Genomic DNA, 20,860 nt, shown 5'->3' on the forward strand with positions numbered 1-20,860 from the left:
CACCCAATAGTCGTGAGTGCAGGCATCCAGCACCTCTTCTACTACTTCAGCCAACCAGTTTAAACTTTGCTAATGCAACATGTACTAAGAATCTAATATTTTATCTTTAGCTTGAAGCCCTAGAAACCCTATAAAAATGACTTGTAAGCCTGCTTGTAGTCACTACTCATGAAAGGTATGGCCCCTGCATACTGGAATAAACTCCTTTGCCTTTTGCATTACTCTGTCTCTTCTGGTCTTTGTGGGTCAGATCTTGAGTCCAGAGCTAACACGATAAGCCTGCAAGGGGACGGACACAGGAGAAAAGCTGATGTGATTTTGACTTGGAGTCCCAGAGCATGGTTCTGTAAACTTGTAACTTATCAGAAAACCATGGTCTCATTTCCATCTTCATTTTACCTCCAACTCTAAATCCATTTCTTTTGTCTTCAGTTAGAAGGCCTGTGATAACAGTGTCTGCCTGAGACTACCCACTCTTCTCTCTGTACAGCTTGGTAAGCATTTGAAAGGCTTCTGGTTATTTCAGAGAAGAACTGTCCACATAGGTGCATGTACGCATATCCATCCTGTAAGGTGTCAACTGTTTTTGTTGTTGTTATTGTTGTTTTTCATTTGGGGATCTCACCTGGTGGTGCTCAGGTGTTATTCCTAGCTCTGCACTCATAAATTACTCCTGATAGTCAGGGGACCATATGGCATGACACATATAAAATCTGGGCCAGCTGCATATAAGGCAAGTAAGTACCTTGCCTGCTGGACTATAACTCTTGAAGAATTCTAAGCAGAAAAAAATAACATAATCTTACAGGTAAGGATATGAGAGGATGAAGACTAAAATGAGGCCTGAACATCAGTGGTCTAACAAAAACAAACTGACTTTCCAGAACCCAAGCAAGAAGGCAGAAAGCCCCACCCTATACCTGGTGTTGCACTGGATACTGTTGGCCACTGCTGATCGGGGCCTCCTGGCCCAGCCCGTAGAATGCCGGCTTCCTCCAGGTGCACAGAGCTGTATGAAGAGAGACCCAAGAACAGTTAGTCCAGCAACGCCTTCCCAGCTGCTTCACCCTCAGAAAGTGTGTCCTGGATAGGGGCTAAAACTCTAGACTCCTCCTTACTGCTGAGAAGTCACATCACTGACTCACTGCCTGCTGTCTTCCAATCAGACAATAAGCATATTTTATCTTACAACAATTTTGGTCTTCACTAATGTCTCCTGTGGTGTCCACTAAATCCAGGGTTGAGACCATCAGAGTGCTGAGGCTGTTTTAACATCTTAATGCTGGAACAGATGAGGAGAGGAACTTACTCAGAGAGGCTCAAGCCAGCCCCTTCTATGTCTCAAGGATGGGAGGGTGGGGAAGGAGGGGACTGGGTGCAAGAGCATTTACTCTGCAAGTGTGAGATTCGGAGTTTGACTCTCAGCAGTACCTGTCCCCTGAGCACCAGGTTGGGAGGAATCTGCAAGCACAAGCCCAGAGTAGCTCCTAAGCAATTCTGGGTATGATCATCCCCACCTACAAAATTTTAAAAATAATTTGTTGGTAACAACCTGAAAACCCAACCCACACTTAACCTTTCTGCATCTTTCAGAAAGAACCTGCCCAAAGTGATTCTCGCAGCATCAAATCCTGTGAGGACAGAGACAGACACAGTTGTTTAGACCCTTTCTGAAAGTACAGAGAGAATATATATATTCTCCAGGGCTGAATCCTATTCATTTATCTAAGACAAGTACATATACACTTTATTCTGCAAGTACATAGTCTACCTGAAAATACTGGTTGAATTAAGCATATATATTATACATATACATTATATATGTCTAGATTTGTTGGGTAAAAGGAGGAAGGAATAAATAGATCACTAAGAATAAATATTATGAATAAAGCCCTCACCAAAATTAGAGAATCCTTTTAAGTTAGACATTAATTCAGCTTCCAAATGACTGAAATAAAACTACATCTACCCAAGGGTGTGAGGTGAGGCAACAGAGCAGGCAGACCTGAATCACTGGGGAAGGTGGGGAAAGACATCTCAAAGTTTCAGTAGTTTCTCAGTTTAATTTTGAACTAAGCAACAAGTGGGTTGCCCTCCTGAAGCTCTGCCCACTTTCCCCACTGCCTCATGCATCATCTTTTCTTCCCAAATATTAATACTTTTCCTGAATCCTAACTGCTATCCCAGGCCATCTCAGCTCTTATCAAAATTCTCAAAGGAAATTTTACATCAATTGAAGGCTGGAAACACCAAGTGCATGTGACCAAGTCAAGTATTATTTATGCTCACAATTAATGTGTATCACTGTCAGGAAGGAATTATAATTCACTGATACTTTCATTTCACTCTAATCCTTCTTAAATTTCAAAACCTATTTTTTGAGTAAATCTCTGAGGGAGAGACCTGGGATCACCCCTCAGTATTACTCATCCTGACAGTGCCAGCGGACCTCAGGGGCTATACCTGGAGGTTCTGGGGACTCAGCAGGGATTACATGCAGAGGTGCTCAGGAGGGCCTTGTCATGGTAAGGACCAAAGTTGAGACCTTACACATTGAACAATATATATTTTTATATATTAAAAAGGAGAGCACATTTGGCTTTTTGTTTTGTTTTGATGGAGGAAGGGGATACACCAGCAATGCTCAGGGGTTACTCCTGGCACTGTGCTCATGGTCATTCCTAGAAATGCTCAGGGGACCATTTGGAGTGCTGGGGATTTAACCCAGGTTGGCCACATGAAATGTAAAGATTCTACCCACTGTGCTATTGGTCCAGCCCCAGGCTTTTCATTTTTAATTAAACTGGGTTAAAGAAGTGTTATTTTTGTCATATTTTAATTTAAATATGGTTCTAACAGGGTATTGCCAGCTTGGGTACTTTTTAAGTACAGCACCAATTCAGCTTGGAGAGCTAGACCATAAGCCATGGTTTCCTGTGTTTCTCCATTTTGAACACAGGAACAGGCATGAGTTTACAAACATCAACAATTCTGAGTTGGGGAGCTTGTATAGAGATTGAGCATATGATGTCTAAACCCTTTTGATTAGCAGCACATCCCTTCCCCCGACCTCTAGCATCCCTGGGTTAGACCTGGAAATCCCCAAGAAACCCACACTTGCAAGCCTGAGCAGCCTCAGGCACAGTAGGAGGGGCATGGTGTACCTTGGTAGGTTCCCCACTGCCTCCCCCAAAAAAAAAGAAAAGAAAGAATTGCTCCTGGAAGATGGCACAAGTGGTAGCATACAGGTTCAACTTGAATAAGACTCAATTGTGATCTCACAGCCACAAACCCCCACATAGCACTAGATTTTGCCTAGTAGCCTTGATCACAGGCCCAAATTTAAAGGGGGAGGTTATAGCTCTTCCCCCTGCACCCATGGGAGGAGGTCTTTGCTGACATATGGTAGGTTGGCTTCTTCCTGGGCCTTTTCAACCCAAAATGATGGTTCAGGTTCCAGCGTGACTCCACACTCAGTCACCCACCCATCTTCAGTCCTTACGGAAGTTATTTTTTGTTCAAAAATAACACCTGATACAATGATTTCTGCTCAATTTGTAATCTAATTGATTGAGAATGAGTTAACAGGCTAAAACTAATTTTTTAGGAACTCATCTTAGACTTGGTAAGGTCTCTTTAGAAAGTGATTGAGGGTGGGGAATTTTCCCAGATATTGTGCAGGACTTAATTCTAGGTTTTATTCCTGGTAATTAAGTCCTTTGGGTGGTAGTGATTTATTTCTTGGCCATCCCCTTTTGGTTTCTACAGTTACCTAAAAAGAATGTATCCTCTATTCAATCCTTTAGAACGGATTCTAGATCAACTCTGAGTATAATAGGGGGTCAATAAATTACTGTCAAAAAAGACAAAGTAGAGAAAGGAAAATTATATTTGATTTGAGACTTAGAATAATGCTATTGTTCAAGGTTAATTTAAAGTAAGTAGATTTGGTCTCTAGATATTTGATAAAGGCCAGTTTTCAAATGTCTCAGATGAGACCATGGATGGTAGAAAGACAGCAGTGAGATGGAAAAAATGAGACTCTAATGTGGGTTAACAGGAACAAAAACAGCAACCAATTGTGACTGATAGGTCGCATCAACTATCGATGTGTGATAGAAAACCAAGGTAGACAACAGCAACATTGACATAACACAATGTACTCAAGGTCAAATGCCATCAGTATGGATCCTAAATTTTTGGTGTTGCTACCTAGGATTCGACCCAGGGCCTAACAAGTAAGTATTCTACCCACCACAGAGTGACATTGCTGAGCCTTGGTTTTTAGTTTTGTTTTGTTTTTGGGTCACACCCGGCAGCACTCAGGGCCTTGTTTATATAGCAACCACACCTGTTCATTCCTAGAGTCCACCTAGTACCCTTGCTAGTACCCATCTAGATACTAGGGTACCCTAATACCCATCTCCCCAGCCCCTTAGTCACTTTTTTGGGGGGTGGGGCCAGAGACTCTTATGGCCCCTGGTAAGCCATAAGTAGACTACTGTTCCTTGACAGTTGAAGACATCATTTACCAGATACCCACTCTTTGTAACTGCTGCTGGAGAGTAGTTGGCCAGGGGCATATAAAACCATGATGAAGTGCTAGGGACACCCCCCCCCACACACATTGTTCCTGCTGGATAGTTGCTGCTGAATTGCTGGGGAAACTGTTTACCAGATTCTCTGTTCCTACTACTGCCTTTTGCCTCTTCTTCTACTGTTTCCTTTTCTCTGGTCCTCTCCCTGGCTAACTCCTTGTTCTGGTCCCAACCTTGGCACTCTCACTCCCTTTCTAGGCCTAGGGGCTGGCTGTAAGATCCATGGCCTCCCTGTTTTGCCTCTCCCTTAATTAAACCCTGTTCCTAATCCTCTCTTGTTGGGGTTTTGATTGGCTGTGACAGTGAGGGAGAAACATACAGAAGTGCTCAGGTCTTATTGTGGCTCTGCATTCAGAAGTCCCTCCTGATGAGGCTCAGGAACCATGTGTTGTAGGGAGGGATTGAACCCAGGTTGGCTATGTGCAAGGTGAATGTCCTACCCACTGTCCTATCATTTTGGTCCCTAATTATAATTTTTAAAAGAGAAGGACAAAAAGCACAAGTTGAGAAAGGAAGAAGGGATTACTCTCCCATGGACCTTCTTCTGATCAGAAACAAAGACTTCAGCTTGCCTCCGACCATAAAGAGACACACTTGCCAGTACTTGCTAATCATCAGACACTGGCCACTTGAATGTTTCAAGGAACAAAAATGAGACAAGAATAATTGCATTTCTCTTGGCAGAGGAACTAAAATTTTTCAGTTTTGACAAATGCCTGGTCCAGGGAGTCTGAGTTTATCTGAGCAACACAGATGTCCCTCCAACAGAAAGAAATAACACAGCAACATACCTGTGCATGCCGGCTCTCAGGGATGCAGAGTAACGCCAGTCAGGGTTGGGCTGTCGCGGCTGCAAAAATCACAAAGAACATTTGGTTAATTCGGCAAAACAATGGTTCTCCAAGTGACAATGCTCACTGATAAGCTGTTTCTCAAGTACATCCTCCATCAAAAAGAAAGTATGGCAGGAGCCATTTTACCTGAAATTCCTGGGTGGTGGGCAGAGACCTGCATCCCTAATTATACCTTCGTTTTAAGCACCTCACAGTGATGATGTTACCTAGTGGCAGGTCTCTGACAATCCTGCCTCTCTAAGAGCCACTTCCCCAGGGCAGATTTCTTGCAAGTACCTCCCATGGATTTAGAAAGATTCTTTCTTCTTAGGATGGATGCAGTCTGACTGACTGCAGTGCAGGAAACATGACTTCAGATGCTCTGGGAAGATGCTGTTGGTTTTGATTCAGGCCCCACACTAAGATCCCCAGGCATGGGGTTCTCACTCTTACAGGCCAAATACTCTTGCTAGCCTGGCGGGGTTGCAGAGTCTATAGCCTGCTGGTCTGACCTAGCACCAGTGAGTATATGAGCACCTGAGCAGATGGGAGTGAGGCAGAGCAATGACTATGGGAGAGAGACAGGGTGACCCAGGTGGGGAGGGTGTGTGTGTGTGTGTGCTGGAAGGTGGTGAAGTCATGTATGAAACTCTATCAGCAACAGCACTTAAAACCATTGCAAAATCTTATATATATCATACAAACACACACACACACACACACACACACACCTTTGAAGAGGTAGACTGGTAGGTGGAAGACAGGAAGACTGGTGGGGGATGATGGGGGGAGGATGGTCTAGGTATACAATGTTGAAACATTGTATGTATGCTTGAAAGCCAACCCTGAATAACTTTGTAATTTTATGGTCATAAAATAAAATAATAATAAAGCCAACAATCCTAGCTCTTAGCTTTGCTGCTAAAGAGGAAAATGTATGAAGTTCTGTGTCCTGTCCATTCTCCTTTTCAGAGCACTGTTCTAGGGCCCTGTACCCCACTGGTCCCTCTTCCCACTGCACTTTGTCTCCCTACTAAATACTTCCCCCACACACACACTTTTAAAGCTTTGCTAGAAAGGAAGTAGATGAAGGCCAAGAACCTGAGTCACACTGCATCTCCCTTAGTATCAACAAAGCACCAATATATGGTGGCTAGGACAAGAGGGGAGAAGTAGGCACTTTGGTCCTGTTTGAGGAGTTATATGCTGCACAGCAATGGCTCAGGGCTGAAGACCAGCTCAGTACCCATCACTACCTTCAGCTAGTGCACAGACTCTCCCTGTGTTGGATGTTCCTCTCCACATACTCTCATGGATGGCATTGAACCTCGGTCTCTGAGCTAAGAGATGAGGCAGGGAAAGGTGCAGCCTAGCATCTCCTCTGGATTATAATGATACTTGGTAGAAATAATAGCAGAAATACTTCAGAATATCAGTGCGTCTTGCCTTCTTTTCAAGCCTATGTTCTCCCTTGCACATGTATCCCACTTTCTTGTCTCTGCTCTTCTACTCTGGCCAAGCCTATGTACTCTCCTAAGCATATACTTTTCTCTTCCTCTCCCTTTTCTCTCATCTTTTTAAGTAAATTTCAATCAAAACTATCTTGCTTTACCATGTTGCCTCCTCTTAAAACTCTTTTCAGTGAAGAAAAGGCCCAAAATGAGGATTGACTTGCCTTTCCTGCAAAGAGCAATTCCTTGCTCTAGCCCCAAGAAATCAGATAGTGAGTCATCACCCTCTCTGTGCAGAACAAATGGATTTGGGTACAGCATGACAGTGCCTCTCAGGACTGAGCATCCACACCTTTATTTGCTCATTGCAGATTTGACCAATTGTGGCCCAAGACAGGCATTTGCCCTAGTGCTTGGCCAAGATGGAGCATAGACTGGAAGCACCTTTCTAGTCTACCTCTACTTTACCTAGTAGACAAGAGTCAGCTATTCCAAACTGCCAGCTTGTTACCAATAATGGTCTTTCTCTAAACCCATTTAAAAAAAGAAAAGTTAGTAATTCCTGTTTTTCTTTTTTTGGGGGGGAGGGGGGAATTTAGCCACACCCAGCAATGCTCAAGTTGCACTTCTGACAGGATGTCAGGGATTACACCCTGGTCAGCTTCATGTAAGGCAAGCACACCACCCACTGTGCTATGTTTCAGGCCCTATTTCTCTTTCTTTTGTTAAAAATAAACATTTATTTATTTTGGTTTTGGGACCACACTCAGTGGCACTCAGAAGTTACTCCTGGCTCTGTGCTCAGAAATCGCTCTTGGCAGACTTGGGGGACCATGAGGGATGCCGGTAATCAAACCCGGGTCCATTCTGGGTCAGCCATGTGCAAGGCAAATGCCCTGCTGCTGTGCTACCACTCCAATCCCTCTCTCATTCTTATAATTCAAAGAATGTGCCAAATTTCAGAAATACCACACACACACACACACACACACACACACACACACACACACACACACACACGACTTGCTCAGCATCTCCTATGCATCTTGCTTTTTTTGGGTTTTGGCCCATACCTAGGGATGCACAGGGGTTACTCCTGGCAACACAGGCCACCATATGGGGTATCAGGGATAGAAGCTGGATTGGCTGCATGCAAGGCAAGTGTTCTACATGCTGTACTATCACTCCAATCCTGGATATCTCTTCTATATAGTCTTTATCTATCTCTTTTCTATCTAATACTTCATACATCTCTCTTTGATACACATGGCCACATGGGACTTAAGGATTTAACCAAGGTCAAGGCCCAAAAAGAGCCAGGATATTTACCTTCCCATGCCCCCATACACTACCTGCACTCCCTGGTCCCCTTTCACTCTGCTGGCCAGCTAGGATTCAGCAAGCCACTTCAGCCCTGGTTTTCAAGTTCACATAATATTATAGATACAAAGCATATGAAGTAGCAGAAAGCTCCCCACAGATGAAGTAAAAAGGGTTCCCACTCTCTAACAGGAGTATAAGAATGAAATAAAGGGTAAAATATTTGTAAATTTCTTTGTAGATCTGAAAGCAGGCTAACAGTCTCATTCAGCCCCTCACAACCTCTCTGATTCCTGCTGCAGTACTAATGTCAGCCTGTCAACTGTGAGAACCTTCAAGAAAAATTCTGACATCTGTTGAGTAACTGTTGCCAATTTTTTGCTATGATTAGTAACATTCTTGATGAAAATTGCTGCAACTTGATCTCTAGAATGAAACCACCAAGCCTCATTTTGCTGCAAGGCACAGTTCTAGTAATACTGACCATGAAACAGTTCATAACAAGTTCACTTTCTCAACAACCTTGAATTTGTTAGGCGAATCTTTTCTGTATAGTAACAGTCTATCAGCACCAAGATGCTTCTCAAATTTGTTCTCTAAAAAATTTGTTCTCAAACGTTCTGAGAAATCAAGAGGCAGTAAGGGAGACTGAGAAGCTAGTAAAGTGCTACATGGTAGAAGCCTTTGGGTTGATGAAGCAGAGAGTGGAAACACCAAAAACCAATTAAGAGAGAAAGAGGAAAGGTAAGGAAGTAATCAACATATTTTAAACACCTACATAAAGATGGGCAACAATTAAGTACTATATACATATGTATTTATTAAGGTGTTTATCCTCATGTAGTCTTTAATGTCTAAGATTATGGCTATGATGGACCTTTCTCTGATTAGCTTGGTATATAACATAGCGGTAAGAAGGGTGATCAGGAGCTGGAGAGAAAGTACAGTGTGGAGGGTACTTGTCTTGCATGTAGACAACACAGGTTCTATCGCTTGTACCACATATGGTCCCCTGACTATCATCATCAGTAATTTCTGAGCACATAGCCAGAAGAAAGCCCTAAGCATTGCTAGATGTGGCCCCAAACAAACAAACAAAAAAGACAATTATTTGGGTGAGTTACTAAATCAGGTACCTTTGTATCTGGGTCCAGAGAGCTGAGATTAAAATTAGAGCTCTGATATTTACAATAGCCAGACTCTGGAAACAACCTAGATGCCTTCAATAGATGAATGACTAAAGAAATTGTGGTACATATACACAATGGAATATTATGTAGCCATCAGGAGAGATCAAGTCATGAAATTTTCCTATATGTGGATGTACATGGAATCTATTATGTTAAGTGAAATAAGTCAGAGAGACAGGCACAGAATAGTCTCACTCATCTATGGTTTTTGTTTATTTGGTTTTGGTTTTTTTTGGGTCACACCTTGCAGCTCTCAGGGGTTACTCCTGGTACTATGCTTAGAAATTGCTCCTGGCAGGCTCAGGGAACCATATTGGATGCTGGGATTCGAACCACTGCCCTTCTTCATGCAAGGCAAACCACCTTACCTCCATGCTATCTCTCCTGTTCCTCATCTATAGGTTTTAAGAAAAATTAAAGACATTACTGTAATAAGACCCAGAAACAATAGACTTAAGGGCTGGAAGGGCTGGAAGGACCAGCTCACAATTTGAAGCTCACCACAAAGAGTGGTGAACTCTGTTAGGGAAATAACTACACTAACAACTAACATGACAATGTTAAAAAATGAGAGAAGTAGAACGCCTGTCACAAATACAGGCAGAGGTGGGGGAGGTGGGGGCACTGGTGGTGGGAATGTTGCAGTGGTGATGGGGGGTGTTCTGTTTATAATGGAAACCCAACTATAAGCAGCTTGTAATCATGGTGCTTAAATAAAGATTTATATTAAAAAATGTGAAAAAATAAAATAAAATTAGAGCTCTGGGGCAGGAGGAGATATCTTCTGTGCAAGAACATTCTCAACTTTTGGCTCTGAAGGTGGAGTGAGCATCAGGGCAAGGCCCTGAAAGGGGCTAAAAGCTAAGAGAGACCTTAGGCCAACAATAAAAGAGTGGAGCTGTCAATTCTCAAGGCACTGAATTCTGCCAATGACCTTGAAAGAGCTTGAAAGAAAAACTTTCCCCAGAGCCTCCAGGAGAAAGAACTCAATCCCTCTGATGTGTGAAAACCTAGACAGAGAACCCTCAACATGTCTGTAAGACCCTGAGATAAGTGTCTTTAACCACTAATTTGTGGTCATTTACAACGGAAAAGGAATACATTAACTGTCATCATTAACACAGAGGGAAAAATGATGTTGGGGTGGGGGTTTGGGGATTGGGCCACACCCAGGAGTGTTGAGGAATTACTCTTGGCTTTGTGCTCAGGGATCACTTCTGGAGGAGCTTGGAAGACCCTTTGAGGTTCCAGAGATCAAAATGGGGTCAGCAGAATGCAAGGCAAGACCATAATCCTTGGTACTACCTCTCGGCCAAAATAGATGTATATACACACATAAACATATATATATTCTGCTCGACAATAACATTTTAAATAAGATAATAATTGAGAAAATTCTAAATAAAATATCTCTATAAATTGTCATCTATAACCTTAATCAGAGAGCAGAGGAAATAAAGTGAACATAATTTTGAAATATACCTAATAGGCTCCTCGATAGAAAATGCTGCATCTGCTTAATTTTAGTTCACAGCCTGCTAACACAGCAGTTACTCACACCCTCTCCCTCTTTTAGGGCTTCTCTTCCTTGGAGCTCCGAGTTTTGACCCTGCCAGGTCATTAATGTTCCCTTGACCTTTGCAATTTGGGGATTTCTTTGCATTGTCAAGTTCAAAATCTTTATTTGGGTTGAGGGGGATGACCACATTCAGAGGTACTCAGGGGTTGATTCACAGACAATGCTGCAAATAGTCCTTGGGACTATATGGTGCTCAATATAGATCAAGCCTGAATCAAGCCTAAGATCAAGCCTGGAGATCAAGCCTGGGGCACCTGCATGCAAAACATACACTCCAGAGCTGTAAGCTAAATTCACATTTTAGAAAGAAAAACTGGTATAATATTTTTAGCTGGCAAATTTAAAACACTGTTTAGAAATTCTCTTGACCTCTGATTTTTTTTTAAATTATGACTACAGATACTCCAAATGCCATACTATGAATAAGCTTAATTTATTTTTATATTGTTATATACGTTGGAAAACTGAGCCAGGTGAAGTTCTATAAGAGCTGCATTTGAGGATACCTACTTAGCTACTTAGCTACTTAGGCTACTTAACTAAATGGGCTTGCTGATTGCAATTTTTCTTCAAACATTTGCAAACAGACATTTTTCTGACCTTTCATTGAGAGCAAAATCTGGTGCCCAAGTCCCTAGAACTGACTGCCATTCTATCAAGCAGACAGCATGCCAATAGACAATTTGTAATATGCCAGACTATATTCCTGCAGAGTATTCTGAGGTAGACCAGATGCTCATGTGATGGCTCACTCAGGGGTCAGAGGAAAGGGTAAGCCAATGACATTCAAACGACAATAAATAGATTTCTTCATCAAACTACTGCCAGATAGAGACAGAGACAAGCTCATCCACAATATCATCTGCTCAGCAAACCAGTGGAAGGAAGGAGGCAATCTGAAGAAATTAATAAAATTATCAGACCATCAGAGTTCATTTCTCAGAACAGTCCTACACCAAAATGTAAACAGCAAAGCCAGACAGCCCTACCCACTCAACTCAGAGATTATGGAACTGGGAGAGACAGTTAATGGGGTTGGAGCACAGGTTGCATATGGGAGGAACCTGGTTCAAACCCCAACACATGATCTCCTGAGCACTACCAGGCATGGCCCAGGAACAACAACAACAAAAAATTAATTAATCAATAAATGACTATCAAATGATGAAACACCATTGTAATCAAAGTTATTAAGTTCAATTTCTTTGCCTATTTTTCCCAAGCACTGTTATTATAAATTTACCACATGTCACTCCACAGAAATTGTAAATTCTGATCCCAGATAGTCCACAGAGAGAAAATTTAGTCCGGGAGGAAATAAATTATCTGCCACTGAAAGAAAGACTAACTCTTTCAGGTCACTACATCTGAAATTAAGGGGAATTGTGCACACAGAAATAGCTGAGGATTTGGTGACTACAACTAAGAGAAATAAAGTACAAACAATTCATTGTTACTTTCATGACACCCACGTGTTGTGCTAATTGAGGCCACAGAGGCTCAGGGGGACAATAGACCTAGAACCTTCAAAAGTGAAGTATTAGCAGTCAATGGAAAACAAATATACAACATCAACCTTAAAATCTCATTTCTTCTCCTGGAGATACTGAATAAGTTTCTATCCACATTCAACATCCAGTTTTTCAGAAATCTCCAGAAAGATACTACTCCATTTCCAAATTGTTACTCCAAAACCTTTACTGCACAAGTGGCTTATGAAATAAACTCACTGGAGATAAAATCATCTCCACTAAATTAAAATCTTGTGACATAAATGCTGATAGTTCAGGGATGGAAGATAGTGCAGAGGAAAGGTCTTTCCTTGCATGTGGCAGACTCAGGTTTAATTCCCAGCGCCATAAATGAACCCCCAGCCTTCCAGGAGTTATCCCTGAGCACAGAGCCAGAAGTTGCCCCAAAAACAAAGAAGTTAAGTACTGGTATTTATTAGGCATTAATAGAAAACAGAAAATTAATTTATAAAAGTATGAGATTTCACAACAGGCTTTGCCAATAGTAAAACAAGCAAGAATATATGTGCTTGGAGATAACGTTCTTATTCACTGATCTTCCCATCTGCAACCAACTTCCTTGCTTTTTCCAAAAGCAGATAATTTACATTTAATGCCTGGGTATCTTACATCAAAAACAGTGTAAATACTGGGACTATAATATTAGGCTGTTTCCAAAAAGCAACCTGTGCAGTCAGAAATGCCTTAAAATAGCCTCGCAGTGTGACTGTGCCACTGACCCTCTCTAAGCCTGTTTCCTCACACACCAGATGCTGATAAATGTTTAATGTGTGGCTTACAGGTAATGAAATCACACAGACATTCATTGCAAAGCAGAATACTTTTATGTAGCCGGGTGTCATGCAAATCCCCTTACTCATCCTTTCTGATCCTCATCTCGTTTAAATGGAGGAGCCTGGCATTAACTGCACCCCATGACCTTTGTGCCATCTGCAGTAACCATGGAAGGAAGGGAGAAGAAAGCCTAACCTGGGGATTCTTTATGTTCTGAGTTGAATGAGTTGGTTTCCTTTTGGTGTATTATGACAATGCATATGTGTGTGTATACCGTATATATCTTTCTCTCCTCTTTCCTCTATTTCCTCTTTCTATTTCTCTCCTCTATTTTTCTTTTCTTCTCTCTCTTTCTCTCTCTCTCTCCTTTACTAGATTTCTAAAAGTATCTAGCATAAATTTGCTTTTGTAGATCATGCACTCTGGCAAAATCCCACAAAAGCAGCACTTTCTTGACATAATTTTCTCCCCAGACAAAAGATTTGTGTACCAAAGTGCACTTAACATACAGATCAGTGTTAAACAGAAACAGTTCACGACTCCCACTGTCCCCAGCTAGGAGCCTACAGAGGAAGGTCAGATAGCTGGACTTGAGCCCATAGAGGGCGGGTCAGAGTGCTGGTCCTCTGAGCTTAGGGCTCATGACTGGTGGCAAATCTGGGACTGCTCCCAGCCTCTGCTTTTCCTCACTGCAGCCTACTCAAGGCTCGAGGGCCTCACAGGAATCCAGTAAGTAGATGTTTACAATCTCCTTGTTTAAAACACACCCTCTTAACATGCTTCCAAAAGCTATAATCTAAAGAATTCTGGTAACCCCTTGATTTTTCCCAGTTTTCTTAATCTGCACACTGCCTCCTGTGGCCACTTATCATTGACTGATACTAGGTTCTTTTTAAGGAAAAAAAAAAAAATCAAAAACTACCTACAGCATAGGTGGGAATATCTCCTCCCAGTCTACCCTTGATTTTCCTCTTGCAAATACATTAACTTTCCTGAGAACAACATGAATTTAGAAAGTAAAACATAGACATTAATGAAAGACAGCAACATGTCAAAAATACCTCATGAAAATATAAGGAGGGACTATTATTAACTCAGTATTTGCTCTAAAAGTCCTAAATACAAAGTTATTGTTCAGAAAGATAGCAATTCATTACTGTTTATAAAATAAAATTTTGACTTCTGAATCTGAGTTGAAGATATCCCAAAACTGTGTGTTCTTCATGCATGCACAGGTTGAACACAGGATCACATCCACATGTTCTCATCTCTCCCATCATGTTTGTGCTGACCCCAAGACTCAGGCCTACTTGAAACATACAGTGGATTCACTAATACTTACCTATGGTTTCCATCTATTTTCAACACCTATGTAGCTCCTGTAAACCAAATTTTAGAGTCAAATTTAGTCCATGCTGCAGCACGCATCCCATAGAATTGTGTGATAGTAATGCCATCTAAATGGAAGGCATGAGGGGTGTGAAGAGGTGATTTCACATCACATCAAAACCAGAGCAACTATCAGCAGGAAGTCAGATTTAAAAATGGCATGTAAGTGAAAAGCATGGAAATTCTCTTACAGTAAGTTCAAAGTACACCAAGAAAGGTGACTAGTGGGAGAGAAATTTCCCCCTCTCCCCAATCCAATTTTGCTATGGGTGCCTCCATCCCCAATTCCTATGCTGCTCATCTTAATTCTCTCTCTGGCTTCAGAACCCAAATTAGCTCTTGTTCTCTTGGCCTCACCATCATTGTTTGCCTCTGACAGCTTACAGAAGAGCTCTCACATCAAATAGCCCAAGCAAACTCTGCCTGTGGGGTGCAGTTCCTAGTCGATGGCTTTATTTATGTCTCAGGTGATAAAGCCATAGAATAAATTCTGGGACATAAATTTCCAGAAGATATTACTGCATTAGTTCAGTGTAATTACCAGGAATATTAATGGGAAAGAACAATTTTAACTGTACATGGTCCAAACAGGAACAGAATAGATATAATCCCCACAGCCTACTCACCAACTCAGCTCTTTGAAAAACAACATCACTATAAGATTTCAAGAGAGGGCCCGGAGAGATAGCACAGCAGTGTTTGCCTTGCAAGCAGCCGATCCAGGACCAAAGGTGGTTGGTTCAAATCCCGGTGTCCCATATGGTCCCCTATGCCTGCCAGGAGCTATTTCTGAGCAGACAGCCAGGAGTAACCCCTGAGCACCATCGGGTATGGCCCAAAAACCAAAAAAAAAAAAAAAAAAAAAAAGATTTCAAGAGAACCTTTGATGACCAGACAGCAGGGGTGATTTCCCCTGAGCCCCTTAACATTATCCTCATGGTACTGCCCTATTCTCATCTGTTCTATTTCCTTGCAGAGCTGTGCTGTACGTACAACACTACATGGTCAAGCCTTCAAACACCTGACATAAGAAGCAAAACCATGCTCTAGTATCACTTGTCTAGAAAGAAAACAACCTATAATCATAATCCCAGATTTTATATCTACACATGCACTCAGTTTACCAGCTAACCCAGAGCTTCATCCCCACACAGTCCTGGGAACAGGTTGATGCTAGAGGCTTCGTGGATGAACCTGTGATGACCATCTCACCTCATTGGGAGGAACAGCCTCATTTTTAAGAATAATCAGGTTCCCAGCACTCAGTCTACTTTGATTTGTGTGCTGCCTGCTGTCACCAGTTGCTCCTTGCCCCGGGCCTGTCTGTGCCCCTGTGTTGTAAAACATGAATGTATCACTCCCTGAGCCAGCGGTCAGACAGGCCTTATAGCAGTAGGTCTTGGTGAGGGAGCCATTGCCCCGCACTTCAATGAAGTGAGGTTGTACTTTGAGGCCGTGAGGTATCCTGGAGTCAATGTTATTATTGGCCTGTTTGTACAGGTCCACAGGGCTCCGCTCCCTCACGCCACAAAAGCCTGCACAGCATGTGGTGCCGTATGCTGTGTAGTGGTAGCACTTGATGATGCCCAGAACAATGATTGTCAAAAGGAATATAAAAGACACTGTGCTTAGTGCGATGATGAGATAAAGTGTGATTTCAGAGTATGTCCGAGAACCCTTTACATGCCTCTGAGGATCCGGGAGGAGTCGCGAGACCCGGTCCACCACGGCAACTGTAATGGCCACGGAGGCTGACAGCGAGGGATCCCCATTGTCGCGGACCATCACCGTCAGGTTGAAAGTGCTTCCACTGTCATCACCCAGCTTCCTGGTAGTCCTAATTTCTCCCGAGTGCAGCTCGACTTTAAAGAGCTCCAGGTCCGAGGACTGGGCCAGGTGGTAAAAGAGCCATGCGTTCTGCCCCGAGTCTGAGTCCATGGCTATGACTTTGGTGACCAGATAGCCAGCAGGGGCAGTTCGAGGCATCATCTCGATAGCTACGGAGAAATTGGTTGAGGTAGGGTACAGGATGTGAGGGGCATGGTCATTCACGTCCACCACGTACACGTTGACCGTCACAGTGCTGCTCAGCTGTGGTTGCCCCTTGTCCTGGGCCTCCACGATCACATAGAACTCCCGAAACTTCTCGTAGTCAAAGGAGTTGACAGCATAAAGGCTGCCACTGGTGCTGTCGATGGAGACATAGGAGGTGACAGGCAGCCCTTGAAGCTCCCTCTCCAGGAGGGAGTAAGTCACCTCCGCATTCTCCTTCTCGTCTGGGTCGGTGGCTTGCACGGTGCAGAGCAAGGCACCAGGCAGATTGTTCTCCTGGACGTAGACAGAGTAGGAGGCCTCCTGGAAGCTCGGTGGATTGTCGTTGACGTCTGAGATCTTGACCTGCAGGGTCCGCTGGGATGTGAGCTGCGGCACGCCCTCGTCCGTGGCGGTCACCGTGATGTTGTAGGCAGCCACCCGCTCCCTGTCCAGCGGGCCGCTCACCAGCAGTGTGTAGGAATTTCCCAGGCCATTCAGCCGGAAAGGCAGCCCAGCCTCCAGGCCCAGGTTCACTTTCTGGTTGGCACCTGAGTCGCGGTCGCTGACACTGAGAAAAGCCACGATGGTGTCGAGGGGCGCGTTCTCTGGGATGGGGCTTATGAGGTCCCTGAGCACTATTTCAGGTGCGTTATCATTCACATCCACAATGTCCACCAGCACCTTGCAGTGGCCCACCATGGGCACCGGGCCCCGGTCGGTCGCCTGCACGTAGATCTGGTAGGCAGAGGCCTCCTCGTAATCTAGCGCCCCACTCACCCGCACCTCCCCGGTGCTGGCATCGATGCTGAAGAGCTGCCTCTCCCGTTCCGACGTGTAACTGCTCAGGGAGTACCTGAGTTCGCCGTTGGAGCCCTCATCCGGGTCCGAGGCGTTCAGCCTCACCACCAGTGTGCCCGGGGGCGCATCCTCCCGAAGCTGGACGCGGTAAGTGGACTGGTGGAAGGTGGGCGAGTTGTCGTTCGTGTCCAGGACGCGCACGGAGATCTGGGCTGTGCCTGAGCGTGCCGGGCTGCCCCCGTCGACTGCGGTGAGGACCAGATGGTGCCAGGCGGCCTGCTCGCGGTCCAGGCCCTTCCGGAGCACCAGTTCCAACACCTTACTGTTCTCCTGCAGAGGCTTCAGGTCCAGCTCGAAATGCTCGCTGGGGCTGAGTTCGAAGGTCTGTATCGAGTTAGTGCCCACGTCGGGGTCCTGCGCGCTCTCGATGTGGAAGCGCGCCCCGGGCGCCACCGACTCGCTGACCTGCAGCTGGTAATCGGGCCGCGGAAAACGCGGCGAGTTGTCGTTGATGTCGCGCACCTCCACCTCCACGGTGCTCACGGCCACGGGGCTGTGCGCCAGCACCTCCAGGCTGAGCAGGCAGCGAGGCCGCTGCTCGCACAGCGCCTCGCGGTCGATGCGCTCGTTGACGAACAGCTCGCCGCTCGTCAGGTCCAGCTCCAGGTAGCGGCGGCTGGGCGCGCCCTGATGGCTCAGGCGCAGGCAGCCGGGACCCAGGCGCCGCAGCTCCAGCCCCAGCGCGCGCGCCACGTTCCCCACGGGCGCGCCGGGCGCCTGCTCCTCCGGCACCGAGTAGCGCAGCTGGGAGGCTGCGGGGCCCGGCCGCAGCAGCAGCAGCAGCAGGAGCAGCAGGAGCGGCGGCGGCGGGGGCGGCAGGGGCGGCGGCAGCAGCCAGGACCTGCGCGGCGGGAGTCGGGGGCGCTCGGTGGCGCCGGGTCCGGGGGCCGCCAGCTCCATCGCCTCTGCCGCGGCCGGGCAGGGCCGGATGCAGGCGCGCTTCGAGCCCGGGCCCCGCCTGCGCCCGTGCCGCCCAGCGCCCCTGCGACTCACGCGCTGCCGAGCGCCAGAGGCGGCCCCCTCGCAGGGCCTGCCAAGGGCTGCCGGCCCCGCCGCGCGCGCTCACGCCCCATGTCTTGCCGCTCCGCTCGCACGATGCGCTCCGCCCGGCTCTGGCTTCCTAGCCGCCGCCGCCGCCGCCTCTCATGGGGAGGGGAGAGGCCGCAGCACGGGCGGGGTAGCGCCCGGCGAGTCCCGAGAGGGGGCGCGCGGCCACCCCAGCGCTCGACCGCCGCTCGCACCGCGCCCGCGAGGCCCCGAGACCAGGACCCGCCGGCGCCCCGCCGCCCGCCCAGAGCCAGCCACTCCCTGGCTCCCCACCCCCAACCCCCGCTGCGGGCGCGTCGGAGGAAACGATTCTAAGAAAGAAAGAAAGAAAAAAAGCACTTGGGGCTCGCGGGCTCCGGCTCTCTGCTGCCCAGGAAAAGGCTGGCACGCGCAATTCAGGAAGACAAACTCCCAGGCCCGAGTTAAGTGCCGACACCTGGGCAGCGGCTCCACGCTGGACGGAAATAAATGGCAGGGCAGGCGCTCAGGGGCTTCCAGATGCTGGGGCTTGACGGTACATCTGAGCCAGCAGGTTCTGGAATACTCCGAGCACTGCAGAAAGTGGCCCCTCCTAGGGCAAAGGGAGGGGCAGGTGCTGTCTACTCTCCGGGAGCAAGCTTGCAAACTGGCACCCTGGCAGCCCACTAGCAACTCTCCTCCCAGCCAAATGGCCCTCAGTTCCAGTGTGTACTTTTGGCAAAGAAGCATTTCAAATTTCTCTTCTCTAAAAGCTGGCCTCATGAAGCTATGCTAAGCTGGGAGCTGACCCCTTTGGATCTGAGTGAAAAAATATGGTAAATATTTAAGAGCTCCTCGTTCCCTCAAGCTTTTCCTTTCTTTCTTTTTTTTTTTTAACTTCAAATCATTTTCATTTATCACCCAAGACATTTTCTTTGTACTCTCGAATGATTTTGATTTCTTTTTCTTTAATGATGACAATGTATTCAAGAGTCTACAAAACCATTAAATCAAGGGAGTGGTGACTCGATTTCCCAAACCTGGCCGGAATCCGGACTCCATGGATGCTTTTGGAATGAAAAGTCTACTGTATTAAGCAAAATGTGGGAGTCTAGGGCTTATCAGATAATAGCCAGCAATGTCAGTAACTGAAGTTCATCTTCCAGAAATATAAAGCTCCTTTAACACCTCTGAGCCTTCATTCCCCTAAGACTCCCCCCTTTCATTGCTGCAGAGGCTGCAGCAGTCAGCCAATCCTCCAGTGAACATGGGCTGAAGGGCCAAAGGAAACCTTTCCATGCTGTGTCATTGCCTCAGCATCTCTGCTCTGAACATCCACTCCTGCCCTGCACTGGTCCGGAGTTTAGCATCCACTGTCCCTGTGCACAGGCCTCTCCCACTCAAATGTCTTCTCTTCCTCCCAGCCTCTCCTCACAACCCACCCTTCCCTCTCTGGGCTATTCTTTATCTTTGGGTGGGAATAGAGCCAGAATGAGACTGACATGTTTGGCAGCTTCTCGAGAGTGGGAGAGAGAGAGACCATGGCAGGGGCCAGGCCCTGATACTGACACCCAGAATTCACTGACAGCAACCCCCAACCTACACAATTTCACTCCAGAAAAGCTCCCAGCTTCCTCCCATCACTGCTGCAGCTTATTTGTCCACTTTGTTCCCTCAAGAATGCAAAGTGGAAAGCAGTTTCCATCACATCCTATTCCTGTCTCCTTTCTTAGCTTGTTCACCAAAGTATCCCCTCCCTAACTGTCCCCACCTGCCATGGTCAATTCAATCCCAGAAAGTCATAAGCACTAATGGTTAAGCCTTTGTCTTCACTCACTGCTTACTCCTGAAAATAAATGGCTGGTAAATGGAATCGAGTTGTAAGTTGTCAGAAGAGTGACCTTTTTTCCCCCTTGTCTCCTCCCAAAGTCCTCATGCCACTGTCATTTCTGCCCACAGCTCAGAAACCTGACCACTGAGTGTTGACCGTACATGAACCTGAGCCCAGGAAAAATCAGACACATTAGGGAAGAGATCAAAGTGACAAAAGGCAGATCGAGGCTTTTAATGGCAGAATCCAAGTGTCACATCTCAAAAGAAAACCAGAATTCGTCATTTAATTCATATTGTTCCTGTAGCTAGGCCACCCTGCCAGGCTTTCTGACCATTTTGATGCATCAGGATCATAAGCTTCAGCTCCTGTTTACTCCCTCAATGATTGAGAAGACAAACGCAGCCAATTCCAATCAGCTCCTTCCTAGGCCATCCAGCTGAGGAGATGGTACAAATCCAGTACT

General features: G+C 45.8%; 1 protein-coding gene and 1 pseudogene across 6 annotated transcripts in view; both read right to left on the bottom strand.

Annotated features, from left to right (window-relative positions):
* Window positions 1-20,860, bottom strand: part of LOC126027836 (protocadherin alpha-C2) — a 207,957-nt gene that overhangs the window by 51,052 nt on the left and 136,045 nt on the right. For 4 of the 6 annotated variants that reach the window (XM_049786854.1, XM_049786852.1, XM_049786856.1 and 1 more), the window contains exons 2-3: window positions 5,390-5,448; window positions 921-1,009 (exon numbers count right to left, since the gene is read on the bottom strand). In XM_049786854.1, coding sequence (XP_049642811.1) covers window positions 921-1,009; window positions 5,390-5,448 — 148 coding nt within the window. Of the gene's footprint in view, window positions 1-920; window positions 1,010-5,389; window positions 5,449-15,878; window positions 18,459-20,860 lie in introns of those variants that run through there. The other 2 variants (XM_049786851.1, XM_049786850.1) reach the window with 1 other exon arrangement.
* LOC126027496 (protocadherin alpha-C1-like) overlaps window positions 20,496-20,860 on the bottom strand; it is a 63,273-nt pseudogene continuing 62,908 nt past the window's right edge.

The sequence above is a fragment of the Suncus etruscus genome, chromosome 14 (genome assembly GCF_024139225.1).
Source record: "Suncus etruscus isolate mSunEtr1 chromosome 14, mSunEtr1.pri.cur, whole genome shotgun sequence".
In the NCBI taxonomy this organism is placed as follows: Eukaryota; Metazoa; Chordata; class Mammalia; order Eulipotyphla; family Soricidae; genus Suncus; species Suncus etruscus.